We start from the raw sequence: 20,389 nt of genomic DNA, 5'->3' as shown, positions 1-20,389 counted from the left end.
ATTAAATTCATTTTTTTCCTCAAAATTCTACACACAATGAAAATAAAAGGTTTTTTTGAAATTTTTGCAAATCTTTTAAAATCAAAAAACGAAAAAATCACATGAGCACCGACGCTCCCCATCCAACCTGATGGAGCTTGAGAGGTCCTGCAAAAAAGAATGGGAGAAACTGCCCAAAAATAGGTGTGCCAAGTGAAGGAACCAGAAATTAAGATTTAGAGTTCATAATGATATACCATAGTCAATACATATTATATCTAGTCGTAATTGTGCTTTCATTTAGACATCATTTAGAATGTAAGCATTTCTGATTGACCTGGGGTAGGTGTGAAGCCTGTGACTGAGTGCATTTAACTGCAATCTTCACTGGATAATCAGATGAGTCTGAGGTGAAGTTATGAGTGGAACTTCAGGCTTTGTCTCCCTTGGAATGGCCACCATTGTACAAGATTAAACCTGTTTCCTGACTGATCATAACTAAGACTGGGTCTCCAAATATATGGTATAAAATGAATACTATCACAAGCTTGTAGCATCATACTCAAAAAGACTTGAGGTTGTAATTGCTGCCAAAGGTGCTTCAACAAAGTATTCAGCAAAGGCTGTGAATACTTATGTACGTGTTATATTTTCGTTCTTTATTTTTGATACATTTGCAAAAAATTCTAAAATCCTGTTTTTGCTTTGTCATTATGGGGTATTGAGTGTAGATTGATGAGGAGAAAAATGACTTTAAACGATTTCAGCATAAGGCTGTAATATAACAAAATGTGGAAAAAGTGAAGCGCTGTGAATACTTTCCGGATGCACTGTATATACTCGTAATAACAGTCTCATTATTTAAAACCCACACCTTGTATGTCCATGTGCAGGATTTGAACTCTTTGAAAAACAGAACAGCTGTGTAATATTCTTAGTCTTGATATACATTTACCTGAGATTTGTTAGTTTACACTGCGGGTCCTCCTTTAGGTCTAAAAGCAGTTTGACTCCTGATTCCCCTGGATCATTTCCTCTGAGATCCAGCTCTCTGAGATGATTGGGATTTAACCTCAAGGCTGAAGCCAGACTAGAATAGCCGTCCTCTGCGATACTGCAGTCTGAGAGTCTAAGGTGAAAATGTAGTCATAATTTGGTCAAGGCAAACACAATAAGACATTTACAGTGTATTTAAAGTAAGACCATTTTTTTAGCCAAATTGAAGGGATCAGCAGTTTACGACATGATGTATATTGGATGACAGATCATTTGAAAGGTTGAAAATAATGCACACTGAGGTGGTATTACCACCCAAAATGCAGTTCACAGTTTTAAATGCATGGTGCTTTGGTCAAGGTCCCATTGTTAATTAACTAATTAACTGAGCGGTTTTCTGATTCTCTAAACATTTTATCCCAAAATATACTTGATATAAGTTTCATATGACTTTGTGTCGTTCTTTCAGTGAGCTGTTTGCATGGAAAGGAAAAGTCTATGTATGTCTGAAACTTTACATGATTTGAAAAACTGTGTAAGAAATACTGTTTGTCTGTCTGTAATAATCAGGATACTTTTCACTTAATATATTTCATCAAGAAATTGTATATGTGTGTGTGTGTGTGCATGTGTATGTGTGTGTTTGTAAGTGGATTGGTTTGTATGTGTGTGTGTGAAAGATGGAAACAGAGTGATATGAAGTGTTTACTGCTCAATTAATAATGACCCTTTACATGTGAAGATCATGACAGTTCACTATCACTGTCAAATTCACTGATATCAACTCAGTATTTGGTCTTGTGATACTCACCCTAGTTTCTCCAGTTTACAGTTGGGATCCTCCAGAAGAGAAGAGAGATGCTTCACTCCTGAGTCTCCTGCTTTATTCCCACCCAGCTGCAGCTCTCTGATGTGTGAGGGGTTTGATCTCAGTGCTGATGCAAGAGAACTGAAGCCTCCCTCTGTAATACTGCAGTTTGACACGCTGTAGAGAGAAGGAGAAAAACATATTTAACATCAGTTTACTGTTAGCACTTCCATTTATAATAACACTTACCACAGTAGACAATGACTTAATATAAATATACTTTATATATGATACTCTTGACATTTTATTTCCATCTGAGCGTTTGTCCCAAAATGTACTTAATATTAGTTTCATAAACTGAGACAACTTCTCCAGTTCATTCAGTGAGCTTTTATCATTGAAAGGGAGGATCTTCAAGTCTATGTGTGCTGAAACTTTACATGAAAATTTGAAAAAGTGTATTAAAATGTACAAAATGTCTCTTAAAACTCATTATTAAGGAATACTGAAGAATCAAAATGTCTTACTTGAGTGTCTCCAGTTCACAGTTTGGGTTCTCCAGTCCACTACAGAGTTTTTGGACCCCAATATCTCCAATACTGTTGTCACTGAGATCCACATTTTTCAGTTTTGAAGATGGTTTGCTGAGGATACATGCCAGTGCTGTACAGCTCCTTTCAGTGAGCCCACAGCTATTGAGCCTTAAGGGGAAAACATTGAGTTAATCCCCCTCTAGTGACTGAAATATCTAATTGCAGTAGAAGATTTCATATGAATTTATTTTTTGATTCCTCAAAATGTGCATTAAAAGGTTAGGTGGAAACCCAGCTAGAGTCAATAACCCCTCCCATCTTGAGAATACAGACTGCCATCATACTTACTGAGCCTTTTGAGATTTATCCAGTACTGGCTGCAGCCTTAGGAGACCTTCATCAGACCTGGTGTACTTCTTCAAGTCAAACACATCCAGCTTCTGTTCTGATGTCAGCAGCACAAACACTAGAGCTGACCACTGGGCAGGTGAAAGTTCAGCTCCAGAAAGTGTCCCAGCAATCAGCAGCCTTTGGACCTCTTCCACTAAGGAGTGATCATTGAGTTCATTCAGACAGTGGAAGAGGTTGATCACCCTTTCTGATGAAGGAACCTCCCTGATCTTTTCCTTAATGTAACTGATTGTTTCTTCATTGCCCATCTGATTTCGTCCTCTCTGTAGTAGGCCATGCAGGAGAGTCTGGTTAGACTCCAGAGAGAGGCCAAGAAGGAAACGGAGGAATAGGTCAAAGCGTCCATCTTCATGCTTCAAAGCTTTGTCCACAGCACTCTTCTGTAAGATGATCATGGATTTCTTCATTGAAGGAGACAAACTCCCTGCCACTTCATGACCTTGGTGTTTGGATGTCCTTATTACACTCCTTGTCCATTTCTGCTGAATCAATGTTCCAGGAGTTTGGTGTGTGGATATTATGTCTTTCCCTTTAACTGCCATCACCAAAAACACATACAAGGCTGCAAGATACTCCTGGACACTTAAATGCACAAAGCAGAACACCTTATCTTTATAAAGCCCTGATTCTTCTCGAAAGATCTGGGAGCAGATGCCAGAGCACACTGCTGCCTCTCTGACATCAATTCCAGACTCTTTTAGGTCTTCTTCATAGAAAATCAGATTACCCTTCTCTAACTGTTCATATGCCAACTGTCCAAGACCAAGGATAACTTCTTGGTTCCACTGTGGATCAAGGTTCTGCACATTTTCAAACTTTAGGTTGCTCTGTTTGGTTTGAAAAATAAGGAAATAGGTATACATCTCTGTCAAAGTCTTTGGAATCTGTCCACCTCCTGAAGAGCCAAGAATTACCCCAAGAACAGTAGCAGCAATCCAGCAGAACACTGGTATGTGGCACATAATGTGGAGGCTCCTTGATAATTTGATGTGCGAGATGACTTCGCTGGCAAGATTCTGATCACTGATCCTCTTCCTGAAGTACTCCTCCTTCTGTGGGTCATTGAACCCTTGTACCTCTGTGACCCGGTCAACACAATCAGGCGGGATTTGATTGGCTGCGGCTGGTCGAGAGGTAATCCAAAGTAAAGCAGAATGGAGCAGATTACCCTTGATGACATTTGTCAGGAGTACATCCAATGAGGTGACCTCTGTCACATCAGTCAAACTTTGATTTTTCTGAAAGTCTAGTTGGAGTCGACATTCATCCAGACCATCGCAGATGAACAACGCTTTGTACTTCCCTTGGCTGAGAGAGGTTAACTGCTTTATTTCTGTGAAGAAGTGGTGGAGGAGATCCATCAAAGAGAGCTGTTTTTCTCTCATGAGGTTCAGCTCTCGAAAAAGCAGTGGAAATATGAAGTGGATATCCTGGTTTTCTTTTCCCTCTGCCCAGTCAAGGATGAACTTCTGAACTGAGACAGTTTTACCAATGCCAGCAACTCCTTTTGTGACAATACTTCTGATTGGTTTGTCTTGGCCAGGTAAGGGTTTAAAGATGTCACTGCATCTGATTGATGTCTCCTGTCCAGCTGGTCTCTTGGATCTTGACTCAATCTGTCTGACTTCATGCTCTTCATTTACTTTTCCACTTCCTCCCTCTGTGATGTAGACCTCTGTGTAGATCTTTTCTAGAAGAGCAGAGCTTCCTTGCTTGGGTATTCCTTCAAAAACACTCTGGTACTTGTTCTTGAGATTTCTTTTCAGCTCAGTCTGAAAAACTACATCCAGCTCATCTATTTCACAACAAATTTAAACATAATAATGTTTTGTAAGCCACTGACACCAAAATGTACTAATTACTTTGTTGCTTATTGATGCAAATAAATACAAATGCAAGAGAAGGAAGAATTCTTACTTTGTTGCAGTTTGTCAGCAAGATCTTTCAGCTTCATATTCTTAAGGAAGTGCAGTGCCATCTTCAGAGCCCCTTCTCTGACATCACTCTCATCATCCTCTTTTTTCTCAAAGTTCTCTTGGTAATCTGGACTCAGCATCTTCTTGAATCTCTTCAGCTCATTCTTCACAAAGGTGATGATCTTCTTCTCTAACACCTTAAGTACAAATATTTGGTCACACTTTGCATTGCATGAATCTTGTTAAATGGTCATTATGCCATAGAACCATAGTACCAGAACATTTACAGACTGTACTTGTGTTTATCTCAACCTTAATGGTAGCACTTTAGTTAAAAGGTGCCCTAATAAGCATTTTAGAACTCATACATAAGCACTGAATAATGTGTTTTTTAAGACCTTATATCAGTAATCATCAACTGATAAAATGTTTATAATGGAAGAAATTACACTGTATTGACTTAAATATGACAGCAAGAACTACTCATGTTATCGGTTTATCATAATACACAGTTAATCATCACACATAGTTTATCCATGACACAAGCATCGTTTGTGTCCGTTACGAGTGGGTGGTGATGTGCAGGCCTCAAACGCACGACTCAGAACTCAAACAGTAGAGTGAAGAATAATCGTTTACTAGCAGGGTTCGGTACACAGGTAGGCAGTCCAAGAGTAAGCAAACAAATCCAAACAGGGAATAGGCAGGGGTCAGAAGCACAAGTAAATCAAAGAGAAATCGCTAATCGCTGGAAACACGAGGCACAACAGAGGAAAAACAATGAACATAACCTACAACGACGAAAACGCAACGAGAAACAAGAATACCTGGACTATATACACACACAACAGATAACGAGGGACAGGTGAGAACAATCAAGGTGGGGCAGACAATGAGACACAGGTGGACTAAACAAGGGGAATTAACAGGACACAGGTGAAACCAATGATACACACAAACCGGGAGATTGGGAACAGGTGAGGGGTGGAGACACGGACAACAACAAGAGGGCACATGGCATAGACAAACAAACATAGGAAAGCACGTGGCGGGAACAAGGAAGCACAAGGACTAGACAAGGGAACAAACATGTGACAACACAAGGGAGACAAACTCAGAAACCGAACAAGGACCGAACACAGACCTTACAGTGTCAATATGTTGTTTATGTTATGGAAGATGTTATTTCACCTAGTGAATACTGACATATGCTCTTCATAAACACATACAGTATGTTGCTTTTTAAACATGTTTTAAATGTTTATGAAAGTGATTTAAAATCCTCATTTAGTTACCCTTCAACTAAAGTGTTATTGTGCAAAGTATCAATATGCTACTACTTAATGATACTCAGCATGATCAATTATACAACACTGCTCTTTTGTAGTGTTGCTACAATGTTAGAAAGCATCTGTAGAAAAGTGATGCAGCTTTTCACTTAGTTCACTCTTCACTGGGATTTATCTAGACTATGATGTAGCAGTAGCCGTTGGGTTTACTGTGAGATAAGTCTGCTTTAACTGCTGTTTCTACTCTACAGATTGACTTGTAGTAGAGACATGCTGCCTGAATGTACAGGCCTGATTCTAGTCGGGTGAATCTTGGGAGGAAGTAATGAGATTCAAAAGCATTACAAGGCAGTACATGTGCATGCATGAAGTCCATCAATAATATAGAATATTTAAAATAATCTAAGCAAATAACTTTGGAGAAAATGGCTTAGCCCTTCTGATAGGGAAAGGATAAGGAGCCTTATATGAGCCATGACATTCATTGTTCATTATTGATAAGTATGTCTGTGTTTGCTGCAAATTAACTGTATTCTTTATCATTATTGATGAGTATGTCTGTGTTTGCTGCATATGAACTGTATTCATTATCATTATTGATGAGTATGTCTGTGTTTGCTGCATAGGAACTGTATTCATTATCATTATTGATGAGTGTCTGTGTTTGCTGCATAGGAACTGTATTCATTATCATTATTGATGAGTATGTCTGTATTTGCTGCATATTAACTGTATTCATTATCATTATTGATGAGTATGTCTGTGTTTGCTGCATATGAACTGTATTCTTTCCCCCAGCATGCTCTCTTGTGTGTACTTGTCTCTATTCCTGTGAACTAACAGCTACAGTCCTACACATCCACTGCAGTCTGATATTCCCCATCACTTTAGTTATGATCAGTATTGTGAACTCTGGGCATATTCAGTATAGCAGTACTGCATCCAAACCTGGAATATGTGTTTCAGGTCCTCCTGTTGAGACTTGGTAAACGGGTCACTGACAGCATCTGGGTCCCATTCCTGCATCTGGCCTCTGTGTATAAAGCATTGAGTGGATAACAGCATTATCAATCAATCAATTCAATCTTATATAGCGCTTCTCTATATACCCAAAGTCGCTTTACAGAGTCCAGTAGTCATTCATACCGGTGGTGGTAAGCTACCTCAGTAGCCACAGCTGCCCTGGGGCAGACTGACGGCCCCTCCGACCACCACCAACATTCATTCATATTCATACGATGCAATGCATGTCTTTATGATGGTGGGGGAAACCGGAGTACCCGGAGTAAACCCACAAAGGCACGGGGAGAACATGCAAACTCCACACAGAAAGGACCTGGAACGACCTGGAACAACCGGGATTCGAACCCAGGGCCTTCTTGCTGTGAGGCGACAGTGCTAACCACTGAGCCACCGTGCTGCCCAAGCCTGAAAGTGGGATACATTAGGTGCACAACAAGCCCCATGTTAATTCAGTGCTGCTGTGTATGGTGCCTTGTTTACAAATGTAATTGTATGAGTCTCTCAACATTCTCTGTGCTGATTAATTTAACCCTAGAATCCATAATGTTGAATGGAGTTGGCACATTCTACACAACACATTTACAGGCCTGTATCTACACAACACATTTACAGGCTGATAGGCTTCTATTCTATAATTCTTGCCTTCACCCCTCTATCAAGTGTCCATATGGCAAGGGGTGTCTGATAGGCTTCTATTGTATAATGATTGCCTTCGCCCCTCTATCCAGTGGTGTCCAAGTACTTTTGTGATACAGCAAACAAGACCCAGCTTAGGTCATCAACATGAGTGTAAATGAAAGAATGCCTTAATCATTGTTCTGTAGGTGTGAGTGAGCCATCATACATGTTTATTTGATTGGATTTACCTTGATGCATCAGTGTAAACTGCATTCTGGAAGTCGATCATGCGCTCCACTGACCGGTCACTCTTCATGGACACACAAGTGGGCACAGGTGATGGAGGTCTCTCATGATTTATGAGGGTCCTGTATAGAACATTATGAATTCACACAGTTTATACCAAATGTGTGTTTTATATGTTTGTTTCCAATGTGTGTTTCAAATGTGTGGTATTAATGTGTGTTTCAAATGTGTGTTTCAAATGTTTGTTTAAAATGTGTGTTTCAAATGTGTGTTTTAAATGTATGTTTCAAATGTGTGGTATTAAGGTGCATTTCAAATGTGTGTTTTAAATGTGTGTTTCAAATGTGTGTTTTGATTGTGTGTTTCAAATGTGTGTTTCAAATGTTTGTTTCAAATGTGTTTTCAAATGTGTGTTTCAAATGTGTGTTTCAAATGTGTGTTTCAAATGTTTGTTTCAAATGTGTGGTATTAATGTGCGTTTCAAATGTGTGTTTTAAATGTGTGTTTCAAATGTGTGTTTCCAATGTGTGTTTCAAATGTGTGTTTTAAATGTGTGTTTCAAATGTTTGTTTCAAATGTGTGATATTAATGTGCGTTTCAAATGTGTTTTAAATGTGTGTTTCAAATGTGTGTTTCCAATGTGTGTTTCAAATGTGTGTTTTAAATGTGTTTTCAAATGTGTGTTTCAAATGTGTGTTTCAAATGTCTGTTTTTAATGTGTGTTTCAAATGTGTGTTTCAAATGTGTGTTTCAAATGTTTGTTTAAAATGTGTGTTTCAAATGTGTGTTTTAAATGTATGTTTCAAATGTGTGGTATTAATGTGCATTTCAAATGTGTGTTTTAAATGTGTCTTTCAAATGTGTGTTTTGATTGTGTGTTTCAAATGTCTGTTTTTAATGTGTGTTTCAAATGTGTGTTTTAAATAAGGCAAGGGGTGTGTGATAGGCTTCTATTGTATAATTATTGCTTTCACCCCTCTATCAAGTGTCCATATGGCAAGGGGTGTGTGATAGGCTTCTATTGTATAATTATTGCTTTCACCCCTCTATCAAGTGTCCATAAGGCAAGGGGTGTCTGATAGGCTTCTATCGTATAATGATTGCCTTCGCCCCTCTATCAAGTGGTGTCCAAGTACTTCTCTGATACAGCAAACAAGACCCAGCTTAGGTCATCAACATGAGTGTAAATGAAAGAATGCCTTAATCATTGTTCTGTAGGTGTGAATGAGCCATCATACATGTTTATTTGCTTAGATTTACCTTGATGCATCAGTGTAATCTGCATTCTGGAAGTCGATCATGCGCTCCACTGACTGGTCACTCTTCATGGACACACAAGTGGGCACAGGTGATGGGGGTCTCTCCTGATGGATGAGGCTCCTGTATAGAACATTATGAATTCACACAGTTTATATCAAATGTTTGTCTAAAATGTGTGTTTCAAATGTGTGTTTTAATTGTGTGTTTCAAATGTGTGTTTCAAATGTGTGTTTTAAATGTTTGTTTTAAATGTTTGTTTCAAATGTGTGGTATTGATGTGCCTTTTAAATGTGTGTTTTAAATGTGTGTTTCAAATGTGTGTTTTTAATTTGTGTTTCAAATGTGTGTTTTAAATGTGTGTTCCTGTGCTCAGTCCACTTTCCAGGGTTTACCTGAACTATATGTGTCTTTGGATACAAGGGAGAGTATTCTTTACCTGAACTATATGTGTCTTTGGATAAAAGAGAGAGTATGCTTTACCTGAACTAAATGTCTCTTTGGATAAAAGCGTCTCCTAAATGAATAACTGCGATGTGCGTTTGGAACTGTTATCTAAATATGTCAACTAAACATTAATTGTCTTCTATTGTCACTGGAAAAGCAAAATAAGTGAAAAGAGGGAATGGCAGTCATTGTGGAAGAACTTTCCTTTTTAAAGGAGGGATTTAGATTTGAAAGCATTGAGCTGGTCTGCTGTGTTAGTCTGGCTATGACCTCTCAGGGGGATTAGAGTTTAGAAATGAGAATCTAGGCACCAATCATGGAACAGTGAGGAGTGGTTTTGATGATGGCAACTCATTTGATGGCATGTCCCTGTGTTAGAAGAACACACTGCATGTTCACCAACTTGATAATGTGTTATATGGATGACACTGAAAATCACACACGCCTCTGTTGAGGTACAGACTGTTATGCTCAATCTTTCTCCCGTATTCTGTCATCTTAATGAAATGTCTCTAATTAGTTAGCCTTGTGCCTGGGAGCTGACTTTAAAGTGAGCAGGCTTTAAAAAACAGTTCTTACTACTGAAAAGAGGTGAACCCAAGATGCCCTGTAACTATTATGACTATTCAGCGTTTAGAGTTTACACCCGCACATGTGTACACACACACACACACACACACACACACACTCATACACTCACACACTCAGTCACATACACACTCACACACCAGTCTACAACTTGCACTTCAGCAGTTACATTTCTGCACTTCTTTTTCCTTTTCTAGGTCGTTTTTTTCTAATTCTTATGTAAAGTAGTATTTATTGTTACACCATGTTCTTTATTGCTCTTAGCTTGACTGTTCTCTCCATTGTACGTCGCTTTGGACAAAAGCGTCTGCTAAATGACTAAATGTAAATGTAAATGTAAATGTCTACAAATGAATATCACTGCAGTTGTATCAAAGTTACCTTGAAGAGGATTCCTTCACCTTCCCTCCTTCTGAAAGACTCGTTTTGGCTGCTGTTTCCTCCATCCTTACGGGAGGGCTGGTATCGTAAAACCCTCACTGTTGATCATCTAATCTGGCATCATTCATCATCTCTCAGACCAAGCGTACTGAAGAAGGTACGAGAGTAAAGGGTTTGGTGAGATTTTCATCTTTCTCCATCCAGTAGCATTAGCAGTATTAGCAGTAGCATACAGTTTCAATACATTAACATTCTTATAACTTCCACATGCATTCATATACTATGTTTATGTGAAAAAGGGTTATAACTTCATTTATAACTATAAATAACTTCACATGCATTCATATACTATGTTTATGTGAAAAAGGCTTATAACTTCCACATGCATTCGTATACTATGTTTATGTGAAAAAGTGGCCAAAAGCTCAGAAGCAATTGTAGCTCAAACTGGACAGTCTTGAGGCTGTCTACTAATACTCTTCAGAGCCTTAACTTTGCCTACACTGGTAACTGTAATAAACCACCAACCACTCTTCAGACCCTTCAACTTTGCCTACACTGGTAACTGTTAGACACCACCCTCTCTTCAGACCCTTCAACTTTGCCTACACTGGTAACTGTAATAAACCACCACCCACTCTTCAGACCCTTCAACTACACTGGTAACTGTTATACTTTGTCCCAAACATTTAAGACTGTCTAATATCTGATATGTTGTTACTGCTTACTTGTGGGAGTCTCTGTTAAGTGTATACCTCTGTATATCTCTGACGTTTCCATGTTCAGTTAGTTATGAGAAGTTAAGCCAGTTAAGTAAGTTGCAGATGACCACCGGAAACCCATCAGAAAGAAAAGCTCTTTCCCAGTCCTTCGACAGAAACACTTGGCTGATGTTTCTATAGTTTATTATCTTGCCTGTAACCCGGAACACCTCACCTACATGTAGCCTTACTCAGAGCTTACTGGTAACAACTGACAGTAAAGATCATCATTAAATAAAGGTATCATTAAATACCAGCCGTATGCACCTGCTACCTTTGAAATAATCCATGTCTCACACTGAAAGCCTTTCATCCGTACCCATCTCAGTCATAAATTGTCGTGAGGTACTGACTGAAACTGAATTTTGAGATTTTCTATCATTGAGTTTGAATTTCAAAGACTGCCTGAGTGATGCCATGCGTGCACCAACCTGTGGACACCCTTTCCATCTTTAAATCCAGACTAAAGACTTTCCTCTTAGTCATGAATAATGCATCACAACCCGGCACCTGTCACAACATTCTTCACACTTCTTGTCAGCCATGTTGTTGTGTTTAGCAGCAGTGGGCTACAGACAGCCATGTTGTTGTGTTTAGCAGCAGTGGGCTACAGACAGCCATGTTGTTGTGTTTATCATCAGTGGGCTACAGACAGCCATGTTGTTGTGTTTATCATCAGTGGGCTACAGACAGCCATGTTGTACTGTGTAGGAGGGCCTTTACGGATCCCGGGTACAGCATGCAGCACGTGTTGTATGCGGTATGAGTTGCAGCTGTCACCAGCCATTGTTGTATCCTGCCACCCTTGCTATCCTTGTAGAACTAAAATCCTCATGCACCATGCCAGCCAACCATAACGAAACATGACTCATCAAAACTAAACACGAACATAATTCCCTTCCATCATACACAGCCTCTTCCTCTCACTCTTCGTCTCCTTCTATATCACATCATGCTAAGATATTAATACTGATATTACCTGCCATATTACATACTGTTAATTGTTTATCTAAATTCATGTTTACTAACCAAGCTCTCTTGTATCTCTTACAGCAGTGTTTCCCAAACTTTTTACAGTTCCGTACCCCTTCAGACATTCAACCTCCAGCTACGTACCCCCCCCCCCCTCGCATAAATATATATTTGTTTTCATGTTTGTAAGGCCCCCCACCCCCCACCCCCAAAACACACACACACACTCACCACAAGTTAATGAGAAGGGTGTGCTTGAGAGGATGCACATAACTGCAATGTCTGGCTGAATTTGAGAAAGTCTTAAATCGTTTTCCACACAGTCTGTGCCTGTCAGAGCTGAGAACCCACTCTGGTGGCAAAGGGCATCAAAGTCTCTTCACTGAGGTGCGTTGTTATGTCGCGTTTGACAATGTCTGTCACACCGAGTTGATTTGCACACAAAAAAGCTAGTAGCTTGGCTAGCAACAACTGTACTGAGAGCAGACTATGGGCCTTTACATCTAAGAGAGCAGACTATGGGCCTTTACGTCTAAGAGAGCAGACTATGGGCCTTTACGTCTAAGAGATCAGACTATGGGCCTTTACATCTAAGAGAGCAGACTATGGGCCTTTACGTCTAAGAGGAAGAGAGCAGACTATGGGCCTTTACGTCTAAGAGAGCAGGCTATGGGCCTTTACGTCTAAGAGGAAGAGAGCAGACTATGGGCCTTTACGTCTAAGAGATCAGACTATGGGCCTTTACATCTAAGAGAGCAGACTATGGGCCTTTACGTCTAAGAGATCAGACTATGGGCCTTTACGTCTAAGAGAGCAGACTATGGGCCTTTACATCTGAGAGCAGACTATGGGCCTTTACGTCTAAGAGAGCAGACTATGGGCCTTTACGTCTAAGAGGAAGAGAGCAGACTATGGGCCTTTACGTCTAAGAGGAAGAGAGCAGACTATGGGCCTTTACGTCTAAGAGAGCAGACTATGGGCCTTTACATCTAAGAGAGCAGACTATGGGCCTTTACGTCTAAGAGAGCAGACTATGGGCCTTTACGTCTAAGAGAGCAGACTATGGGCCTTTACGTCTAAGAGGAAGAGAGCAGACTATGGGCCTTTACGTCTAAGAGGAAGAGAGCAGACTATGGGCCTTTACGTCTAAGAGATCAGACTATGGGCCTTTACGTCTAAGAGGAAGAGAGCAGACTATGGGCCTTTACGTCTAACAGAGCAGACTATTTCATATTCATGCTTACTAATTGTGTTGTCCTCACTGCAGTGTAGCAACTATAGCTATACAACCAGCTAAACTCTGATGCAAAATGACGACGAGTCGTAGTGAACGTTTACTTGTTATTTACTGTGGCTTCAAACATCAGCTTACATGACAGAGTGAAAACTGTAACAAAGGAATAAAGTTGGACTATTTTAGCATACATTTCGTAATAGAATATACCTGTAAATATATGTAAATAAAACGTTGTAACAATGTGTAGTCCTTCCTTTTTAAACAGTAGTTTAACATTAACTTATTAACATAAAAATGACATTGTACTTACGACATTGCCTCTAGTGCTGACAACCGATGGAATTGACGTGCATACATTGTCCGTTTACTTTCTACTCTACCGGAAAATGGCCGTTTCTAACCCCAAAACTCCCGGACAGCTTGTCAAATTAAAAGTCCCGTAAATATTTTGCCTTAATGGCAACACACTAATACTAACCAAGCTCTCTTGTGTCTCTTACAGCGTGACCTTTGCCTACAAATGGTGACAGCTGTGCAAACATTGTTCCTCATCACCATGATCATTAAGTACATTCTTCATCACCATGATCATTCAGTACATGTACATGTGCATTTTAGGCCAACAAGCTCTGCCCACTCACTTTGTCTCTTTCTTCCCCTCCTAATCTAGACTGTCTCTGCTGTGAGATGCTGCTGTAGTCTCTCCACCTGATCTAAACACACACAAACACACACACACACACACACACACACACACACACACACACACACACACACACACTCCCAGTCTATACTGTCTCTGCTGTGGGATGTTGCTGTAGTCTCTCTACCTGATGTACTTGCAGAAACCCTCTGCCTACACCTATCCACCCCCACCACACTGCCCCCCTACACCTACCCATCCCCACCACTCTGCCCCCCTACACCTACCCACCCCCACCACACTGCCCTCCTACACCTACCCACCCCCACCACACTGCTCCCCTACACCTACCCACCCCCACCACACTGCCCTCCTACACCTACCCACCCCCACCACACTGCCCTCCTACACCTATCCACCCCCACCACACTGCCCTCCTACACCTATCCACCCCCACCACACTGTCATGCATTAATTCTACCCCACTCATGATACATCTACATACTCTGTGCTAGCCTATTTACACATAATGTAAATAGTTGACATAGTTTTCTGTTTCACTGCTCTTCTCTATAGTAACCTTATGAGCACACTGTGTTCTAAGCTGTTCTAAAATGCTTGAATCCTCTCTCCCCATTTTATCTAATATTAATTTGATATGCATCATGTATATACCATCTTTAAGTACGTATGTATACTTTATTTATGCTGCCATATGGTAGCATGCTTACCCTGATATGTGTATGAATTCATCTGCCATGCTTCTGATTCTCCCCCTCCCTCACTCCTCCCTTCCCTTATGCCCATTAATAGGATGTGTACACAGTTAGAACCATTTGTATGTTATTGCCTTAATATCTTACAATACTCATGGAATGAATCTCATTTTCAGTCCTGTGTGTCACTCCCTCCAGACTGTGTGGCTACCAGTCAAAATATATAGATTTTTTTTGGTTCGTTTGTTTAATGCAGACTCATCCTACTCAGGCCAGATACGCTGCTTTTGTGCTGAAAGGTTGATCTGGCGTAATGGGTCTCCATCAGTAATGCCATTAGCATTTCCTTTCCTTTACTACTTCTCAAATGTTACACAACCACTGGCAGTAGAACATCACATATTTAAAACGGCTTAAGAGTTCGATACACAGGTCTACACCCTTACTTATCAGTCTGCGTTTCTGAAACAACTTTATTTACTCTCTCGCTCTCACACATGTAATACAGCCCCATACAAACATCCCCTGAACAAACGCATGTCTGGACAAATGTAGCTTTTATTTCTTCCCTTTCTGATGAGGTTGGAAATGAATTATTCTTCCGATGGCTCCAGAAAAGAAATAGTTCAGGCAGCAATAAAGACGAATGACACTGACATCTTTGTCTCTCATTTAGCATGGGGGGAAATGTTACATTCAGTAATAATTTTAAAAGCATTACATTCTTGTATTGTCAAGTTGTCAATAGTAGCGCGAGTTGTTACATTTTGACAGTTGTTATATTGTGGTATTTATTGTGTGTGTTTTTTCCATTATACTGTTCTCAATTATCCAAGATCGTATTTTAAAAAAAAATACTCCACGTGCCTTGTTTAATAGTTTCCTATAACAAGACATCCCTTAAAGAACTGTTCTGAAAGTTGCGCTCCCGGTAAACGTAAAGTGAAGTTCAGAAACTCACCCTTTAGCGTAGTTCGATTTTCTTCTGCGCCATTCCACGAGGCAGACACAATTTCCTCTTCTGGAGAAATCGCTTGATTAACTAATCAACTTATTCCAAATTTCCTAGCACGAAATAGTTCATAACGTTTTACTGTCCAACTACTTTACGCTCGTGGTGTAATAGCTGGTTTGCCCTGAAAAATATCTTTGGGTATTTCAGAATATACACTTCTGCTCACAGCACGGACGTCTCTTCGGTTTATTTTCACTTTCGCCCCCCGTGTGACGTTAGGTGGATCTGCATATTCCGAGTGTGTGGTGCACGCAGGTAATTCAACAACCTCTCCTGTGTAGTAATCAAACCATCTTGAAAATGAACCAATATAATAATGAAAAGTTAACCATTTTGAATCGGGACATTCGTATGGAACAGCCAGCCTGTTAGTTTACAAACAAGGCTCTTTCGGTCAGAAATCTAGTAATCTTTTTAGACCACCCAGCGTCTCTGCCTTGGTCTCACCAGTTCCATCGAGGTCTGCTTGAATATTTAGGATCATTGCCTTGCTGCACGTCTCCTTGTCATGGTACCTTCAAGTAGTTTAAAGTGCATGTGAAGTACAATACTGACGTGTTGGAAGTGTACGTTGTGGTGGAAATGAATCTATAATTTCATTGGTGAGAGGAAAAATAAAGATCTGATGGAACATCCTCATCTTTATGTTTATGTGTTTATGAGAATAACAGAGATAAACATCTTGAAAAGTTCAGAGGTCTGACAAAAAACAAAGATTGCTATATTTATGACCTACGTGCAAACAGGCACCTGCACATTCTGAGTTTGCCAAAACTGTCTGCAAAAGACCTGTCTTTCATAACGGAAGCAAACATCTGGTGGTTAGCTACTTCCTGGCGCAACAGTTTGCTGTTCCAGTTAAAAGAGGGAGTGGTACATTGTCACACTTGCAAAAGCACACAGCGTTCAGAGACAGACAACACAGAGTTCACTTAAGACAGATGCAAACTGACAATGAAAATCTCATAACAATAAAGAAATACATGTGTCATTACATACTTCTATTCTGCACTTAAATACACTTTTATTTTGTAGTATAAACAGTGACAAAAACATTTAAAATACACGTCTTCTACTGTACGTCACAGTGTAATAACTTAATACGTAAAGGAGTCATTGTTGATATGGTGCCTTGGGGTCTTAATGAAATGTGTGTGACATTCTTTGGTCAAAATACCACAAGGATCAAGTAAAACAGCACCCTTTTTACCCTGTCTAAAACAGCCCTGTTCAGAGCGACCTGTTTTGAGTGCCTGTTCCTTTAAATGCTAATGGGCCAGCTGTACATTGGCTGAGGTCATACAGCCTTGCTGGTTGTGATGAGGACAACCCAATGCTAGTGACTCAAGTATGTTAATACAGTGTGTTCATGTACGAGTATGTAACGCATACAGTGTGTTTATATAAGTTACTGCTTGTTTCTGGTGTTTAAGTACATGCAAAAAACACAAAGCTCATTAAAATGTCACAAGTAAAAAATACTTTTGACCATTTATTAAGGTAAACATTGTTTTCTCATTAAATCGTTGCATTTGGTGACCTATGGCTTTAATAGTAACACAACATTCAAATACACTTTACCTGTAATGTTTTTTTTTAAGATATATTTTTGGGCTTGCTGCCTCTAATCAGATAGTGTTGCGAAGGACTGATGGTTTGCCCCTTAGACTCACATGCATGTGAACAGCCCTTTCACTGCTGCTGGGTCATCCCGTTAGTGCATGCACCCCTTATGGCTCCGCTCAAAGTGGCATAAGGACATGTTTAACTATAACCTGTGCTGTTTAGCAGTTGGAATGTGATGGGCTACGTGAGTAATGTAGGAAGTAGTGTCACTTGAGTAATGTGAGAAACTTTTGCTATTGAATATTGCTATTATTAATGTGAGGTTGTCACTAGCCTTATATTGTGAGATGTCTACTAGCATGATTATTAAGTATCTCTGTTGTATTCTGTTTCTTTTGCAGAACCACACACACAAACACAACCTAACCACACACACACATGCACAAATACATCTACTTCAATACAAACAACCTGTATCCATTCCATTCATCTCAACTTTATAATAAACCTCAACTTTGGATTGTACATCATCTCAGGCATTTTAATCAGATGCACCACAGTGGCTTCTAAGCATTTCTGACCAGACAACATAGTCTCCATAACAGCTAGGGTAACTCAACACTATTGATATCATGGGGGTATAATCTGGTCTGAGGGGTTATGAATTGGCCTAGGCCATAATAGACCCGGGGTATAATATAGCCTAGGCCCCTTTAACCCCAGGTATAGTCCGGACCGGAGGTATACTATGGCCTGTTACACCGGACCCCGTGGGTGTTCAAGCCCGTTCATTGTCGGGGCTGCTGCTTGCGCCACAGCTCCCCCTGTGGTCACTTTTTAGATCTCTTTCCTGATTGTGCCAAGTGTGAAAAAATGCCTACAGAGCCCCGAAAAAGTCTGCTGCAGGGAGATACCAGCTCTTTGCGAATGACATTGTTATTATGCAGTCATCATCTGTTTTATAATCCATGTCACTTACTCTTTCAAATATTTAAAGTAGTGCTGTCAAACGATTAAAACATTTAATCGTGATTAATCGCATTTATGTCATAGTTGACTCAAAATTAATCACACATTTTTATCTATTCTAAATGTCCCTTCATTTATTTATTTTTTCCATCATTTTATTTTTATTTTAATGCCCTTATCAACATGGAAAAGTGGATTGGCTTGCTTTATGCAAATGTTTTATTTTTTTGAAAACCAACATTGCCAAACAGGGCGGTACAAAATAAAATTATAAAGTGCACATTTCAGGTAAACAAGGACTCTGCCTATAGTGCAGTTAAACCATGGCTTCATATTTTCTTTTTTCAAGTTTGCTGGAAACATAGCAGTCAGGCCTCTTATTTCAGAAACAATGAACCGTAACAGTTAAGTTAATTTAAAGTTACAAGACTGTGTGCATGGTTGATCATCCTGGCCTCGAACCTATCTGCTTGCATGTGTTCTCACTACAGAATGCATTCAACATCTAGAGAGCAGACTATGGGCCTTTACGTCTAAGAGAGCAGACTATGGGCCTTTACGTCTAAGAGAGCAGACTATGGGCCTTTACGTCTAAGGGGAAGAGAGCAGACTATGGGCCTTTACGTCTAAGAGAGCAGACTATGGGCCTTTACGTCTAAGAGATCAGACTATGGGCCTTTACGTCTAAGAGATCAGACTATGGGCCTTTACGTCTAAGGGGAAGAGAGCAGACTATGGGCCTTTATGTCTAAGAGATCAGACTATGGGCCTTTACGTCTAAGGGGAAGAGAGCAGACTATGGGCCTTTACGTCTAAGAGATCAGACTATGGGCCTTTACGTCTAAGAGAGCAGACTATGGGCCTTTACATCTAAGGGGAAGAGAGCAGACTATGGGCCTTTACGTCTAAGAGAGCAGACTATGGGCCTTTACGTCTAAGAGAGCAGACTATGGGCCTTTACGTCTAAGAGAGCAGACTATGGGCCTTTACGTCTAAGAGGAAGAGAGCAGACTATGGGCCTTTACGTCTAAGAGATCAGACTATGGGCCTTCACGTCTAAGAGGAAGAGAGCAGACTATGGGCCTTTACATCTAAGGGGAAGAGAGCAGACTATGGGCCTTTACATCTAAGAGAGCAGACTATGGGCCTTTACATCTAAGAGAGCAGACTATGGGCCTTTACGTCTAAGAGAGCAGACTATGGGCCTTTACGTCTAAGAGGAAGAGAGCAGACTATGGGCCTTTACATCTAAGAGAGCAGACTATGGGCCTTTACGTCTAAGAGAGCAGACTATGGGCCTTTACGTCTAAGAGGAAGAGAGCAGACTATGGGCCTTTACGTCTAACAGAGCAGACTATGGAGAAAGAGAGTCCAACAGTTTATCCACATAGTCTCTATTACAAAAAAGATTGTGTAGTTTTTTAATAGTCCAACCCTGTTGCAATGTTGCACATTTTTCACTTTTTAGTATTGATATTATTTTTATAATTCTATTTATTATGAAGGCCATTTAAAGACAACAGTTATTTAGTATGTTATTTATGTTTGGCTTGTTGTATAATGGCTGTGTCACGGACTTCAGGCGACACAGAAACGTGTGGATAGAGTTGATTGGATAGAGACAGCACAGGGGACACAGAGACGTGAGTGGACAGAGTTGATTGGATAGAGACAGCACAGGCGTCAGAGAGACGTGAGTGGACAGAGTTGATTGGATACAGACAGCACAGGGGACACAGAGACGTGAGTGGACAGAGTTGATTGGATACAGACAGCACAGGGGGCACAGAGACGTGAGTGGACAGAGTTGATTGGATAGAGAGAGCACAGGGGGCACAGAGACATGAGTGGACAGAGTTGATTAGATACAGACAGCACAGGGGACACAGAGACGTGAGTGGACAGAGTTGATTGGATACAGACAGCACAGGGGACACAGAGACGTGAGTGGACAGAGTTGATTGGATACAGACAGCACAGGGGACACAGAGACGTGAGTGGACAGAGTTGATTGGATA

The 20,389-nt window shown here is 40.3% G+C and overlaps 1 protein-coding gene across 1 annotated transcript in view; it reads right to left on the bottom strand.

Moving 5' to 3' along the window:
- Positions 1 to 1,998: 1,998 nt before the first annotated feature.
- The window catches only part of LOC105908697 (galactose-3-O-sulfotransferase 3-like), a 49,843-nt gene continuing 31,452 nt past the window's right edge, over positions 1,999 to 20,389 (bottom strand). The window contains exons 3-8 of the mRNA XM_031580226.2: positions 10,493 to 10,640; positions 9,080 to 9,199; positions 6,881 to 6,965; positions 4,645 to 4,840; positions 2,665 to 4,522; positions 1,999 to 2,484 (exon numbers count right to left, since the gene is read on the bottom strand). Coding sequence (XP_031436086.2) covers positions 2,307 to 2,484; positions 2,665 to 4,522; positions 4,645 to 4,840; positions 6,881 to 6,965; positions 9,080 to 9,199; positions 10,493 to 10,557 — 2,502 coding nt within the window. The 5' untranslated portion in view covers positions 10,558 to 10,640 and the 3' untranslated portion in view covers positions 1,999 to 2,306. The remainder of the gene's footprint in view (positions 2,485 to 2,664; positions 4,523 to 4,644; positions 4,841 to 6,880; positions 6,966 to 9,079; positions 9,200 to 10,492; positions 10,641 to 20,389) is intronic.

This window comes from Clupea harengus, chromosome 2, assembly GCF_900700415.2.
Source record: "Clupea harengus chromosome 2, Ch_v2.0.2, whole genome shotgun sequence".
NCBI classification, from domain to species: Eukaryota; Metazoa; Chordata; class Actinopteri; order Clupeiformes; family Clupeidae; genus Clupea; species Clupea harengus.
Note: the sequence above shows the minus strand (reverse complement) of the source record. Positions and strands in the feature narration are given on the sequence as shown.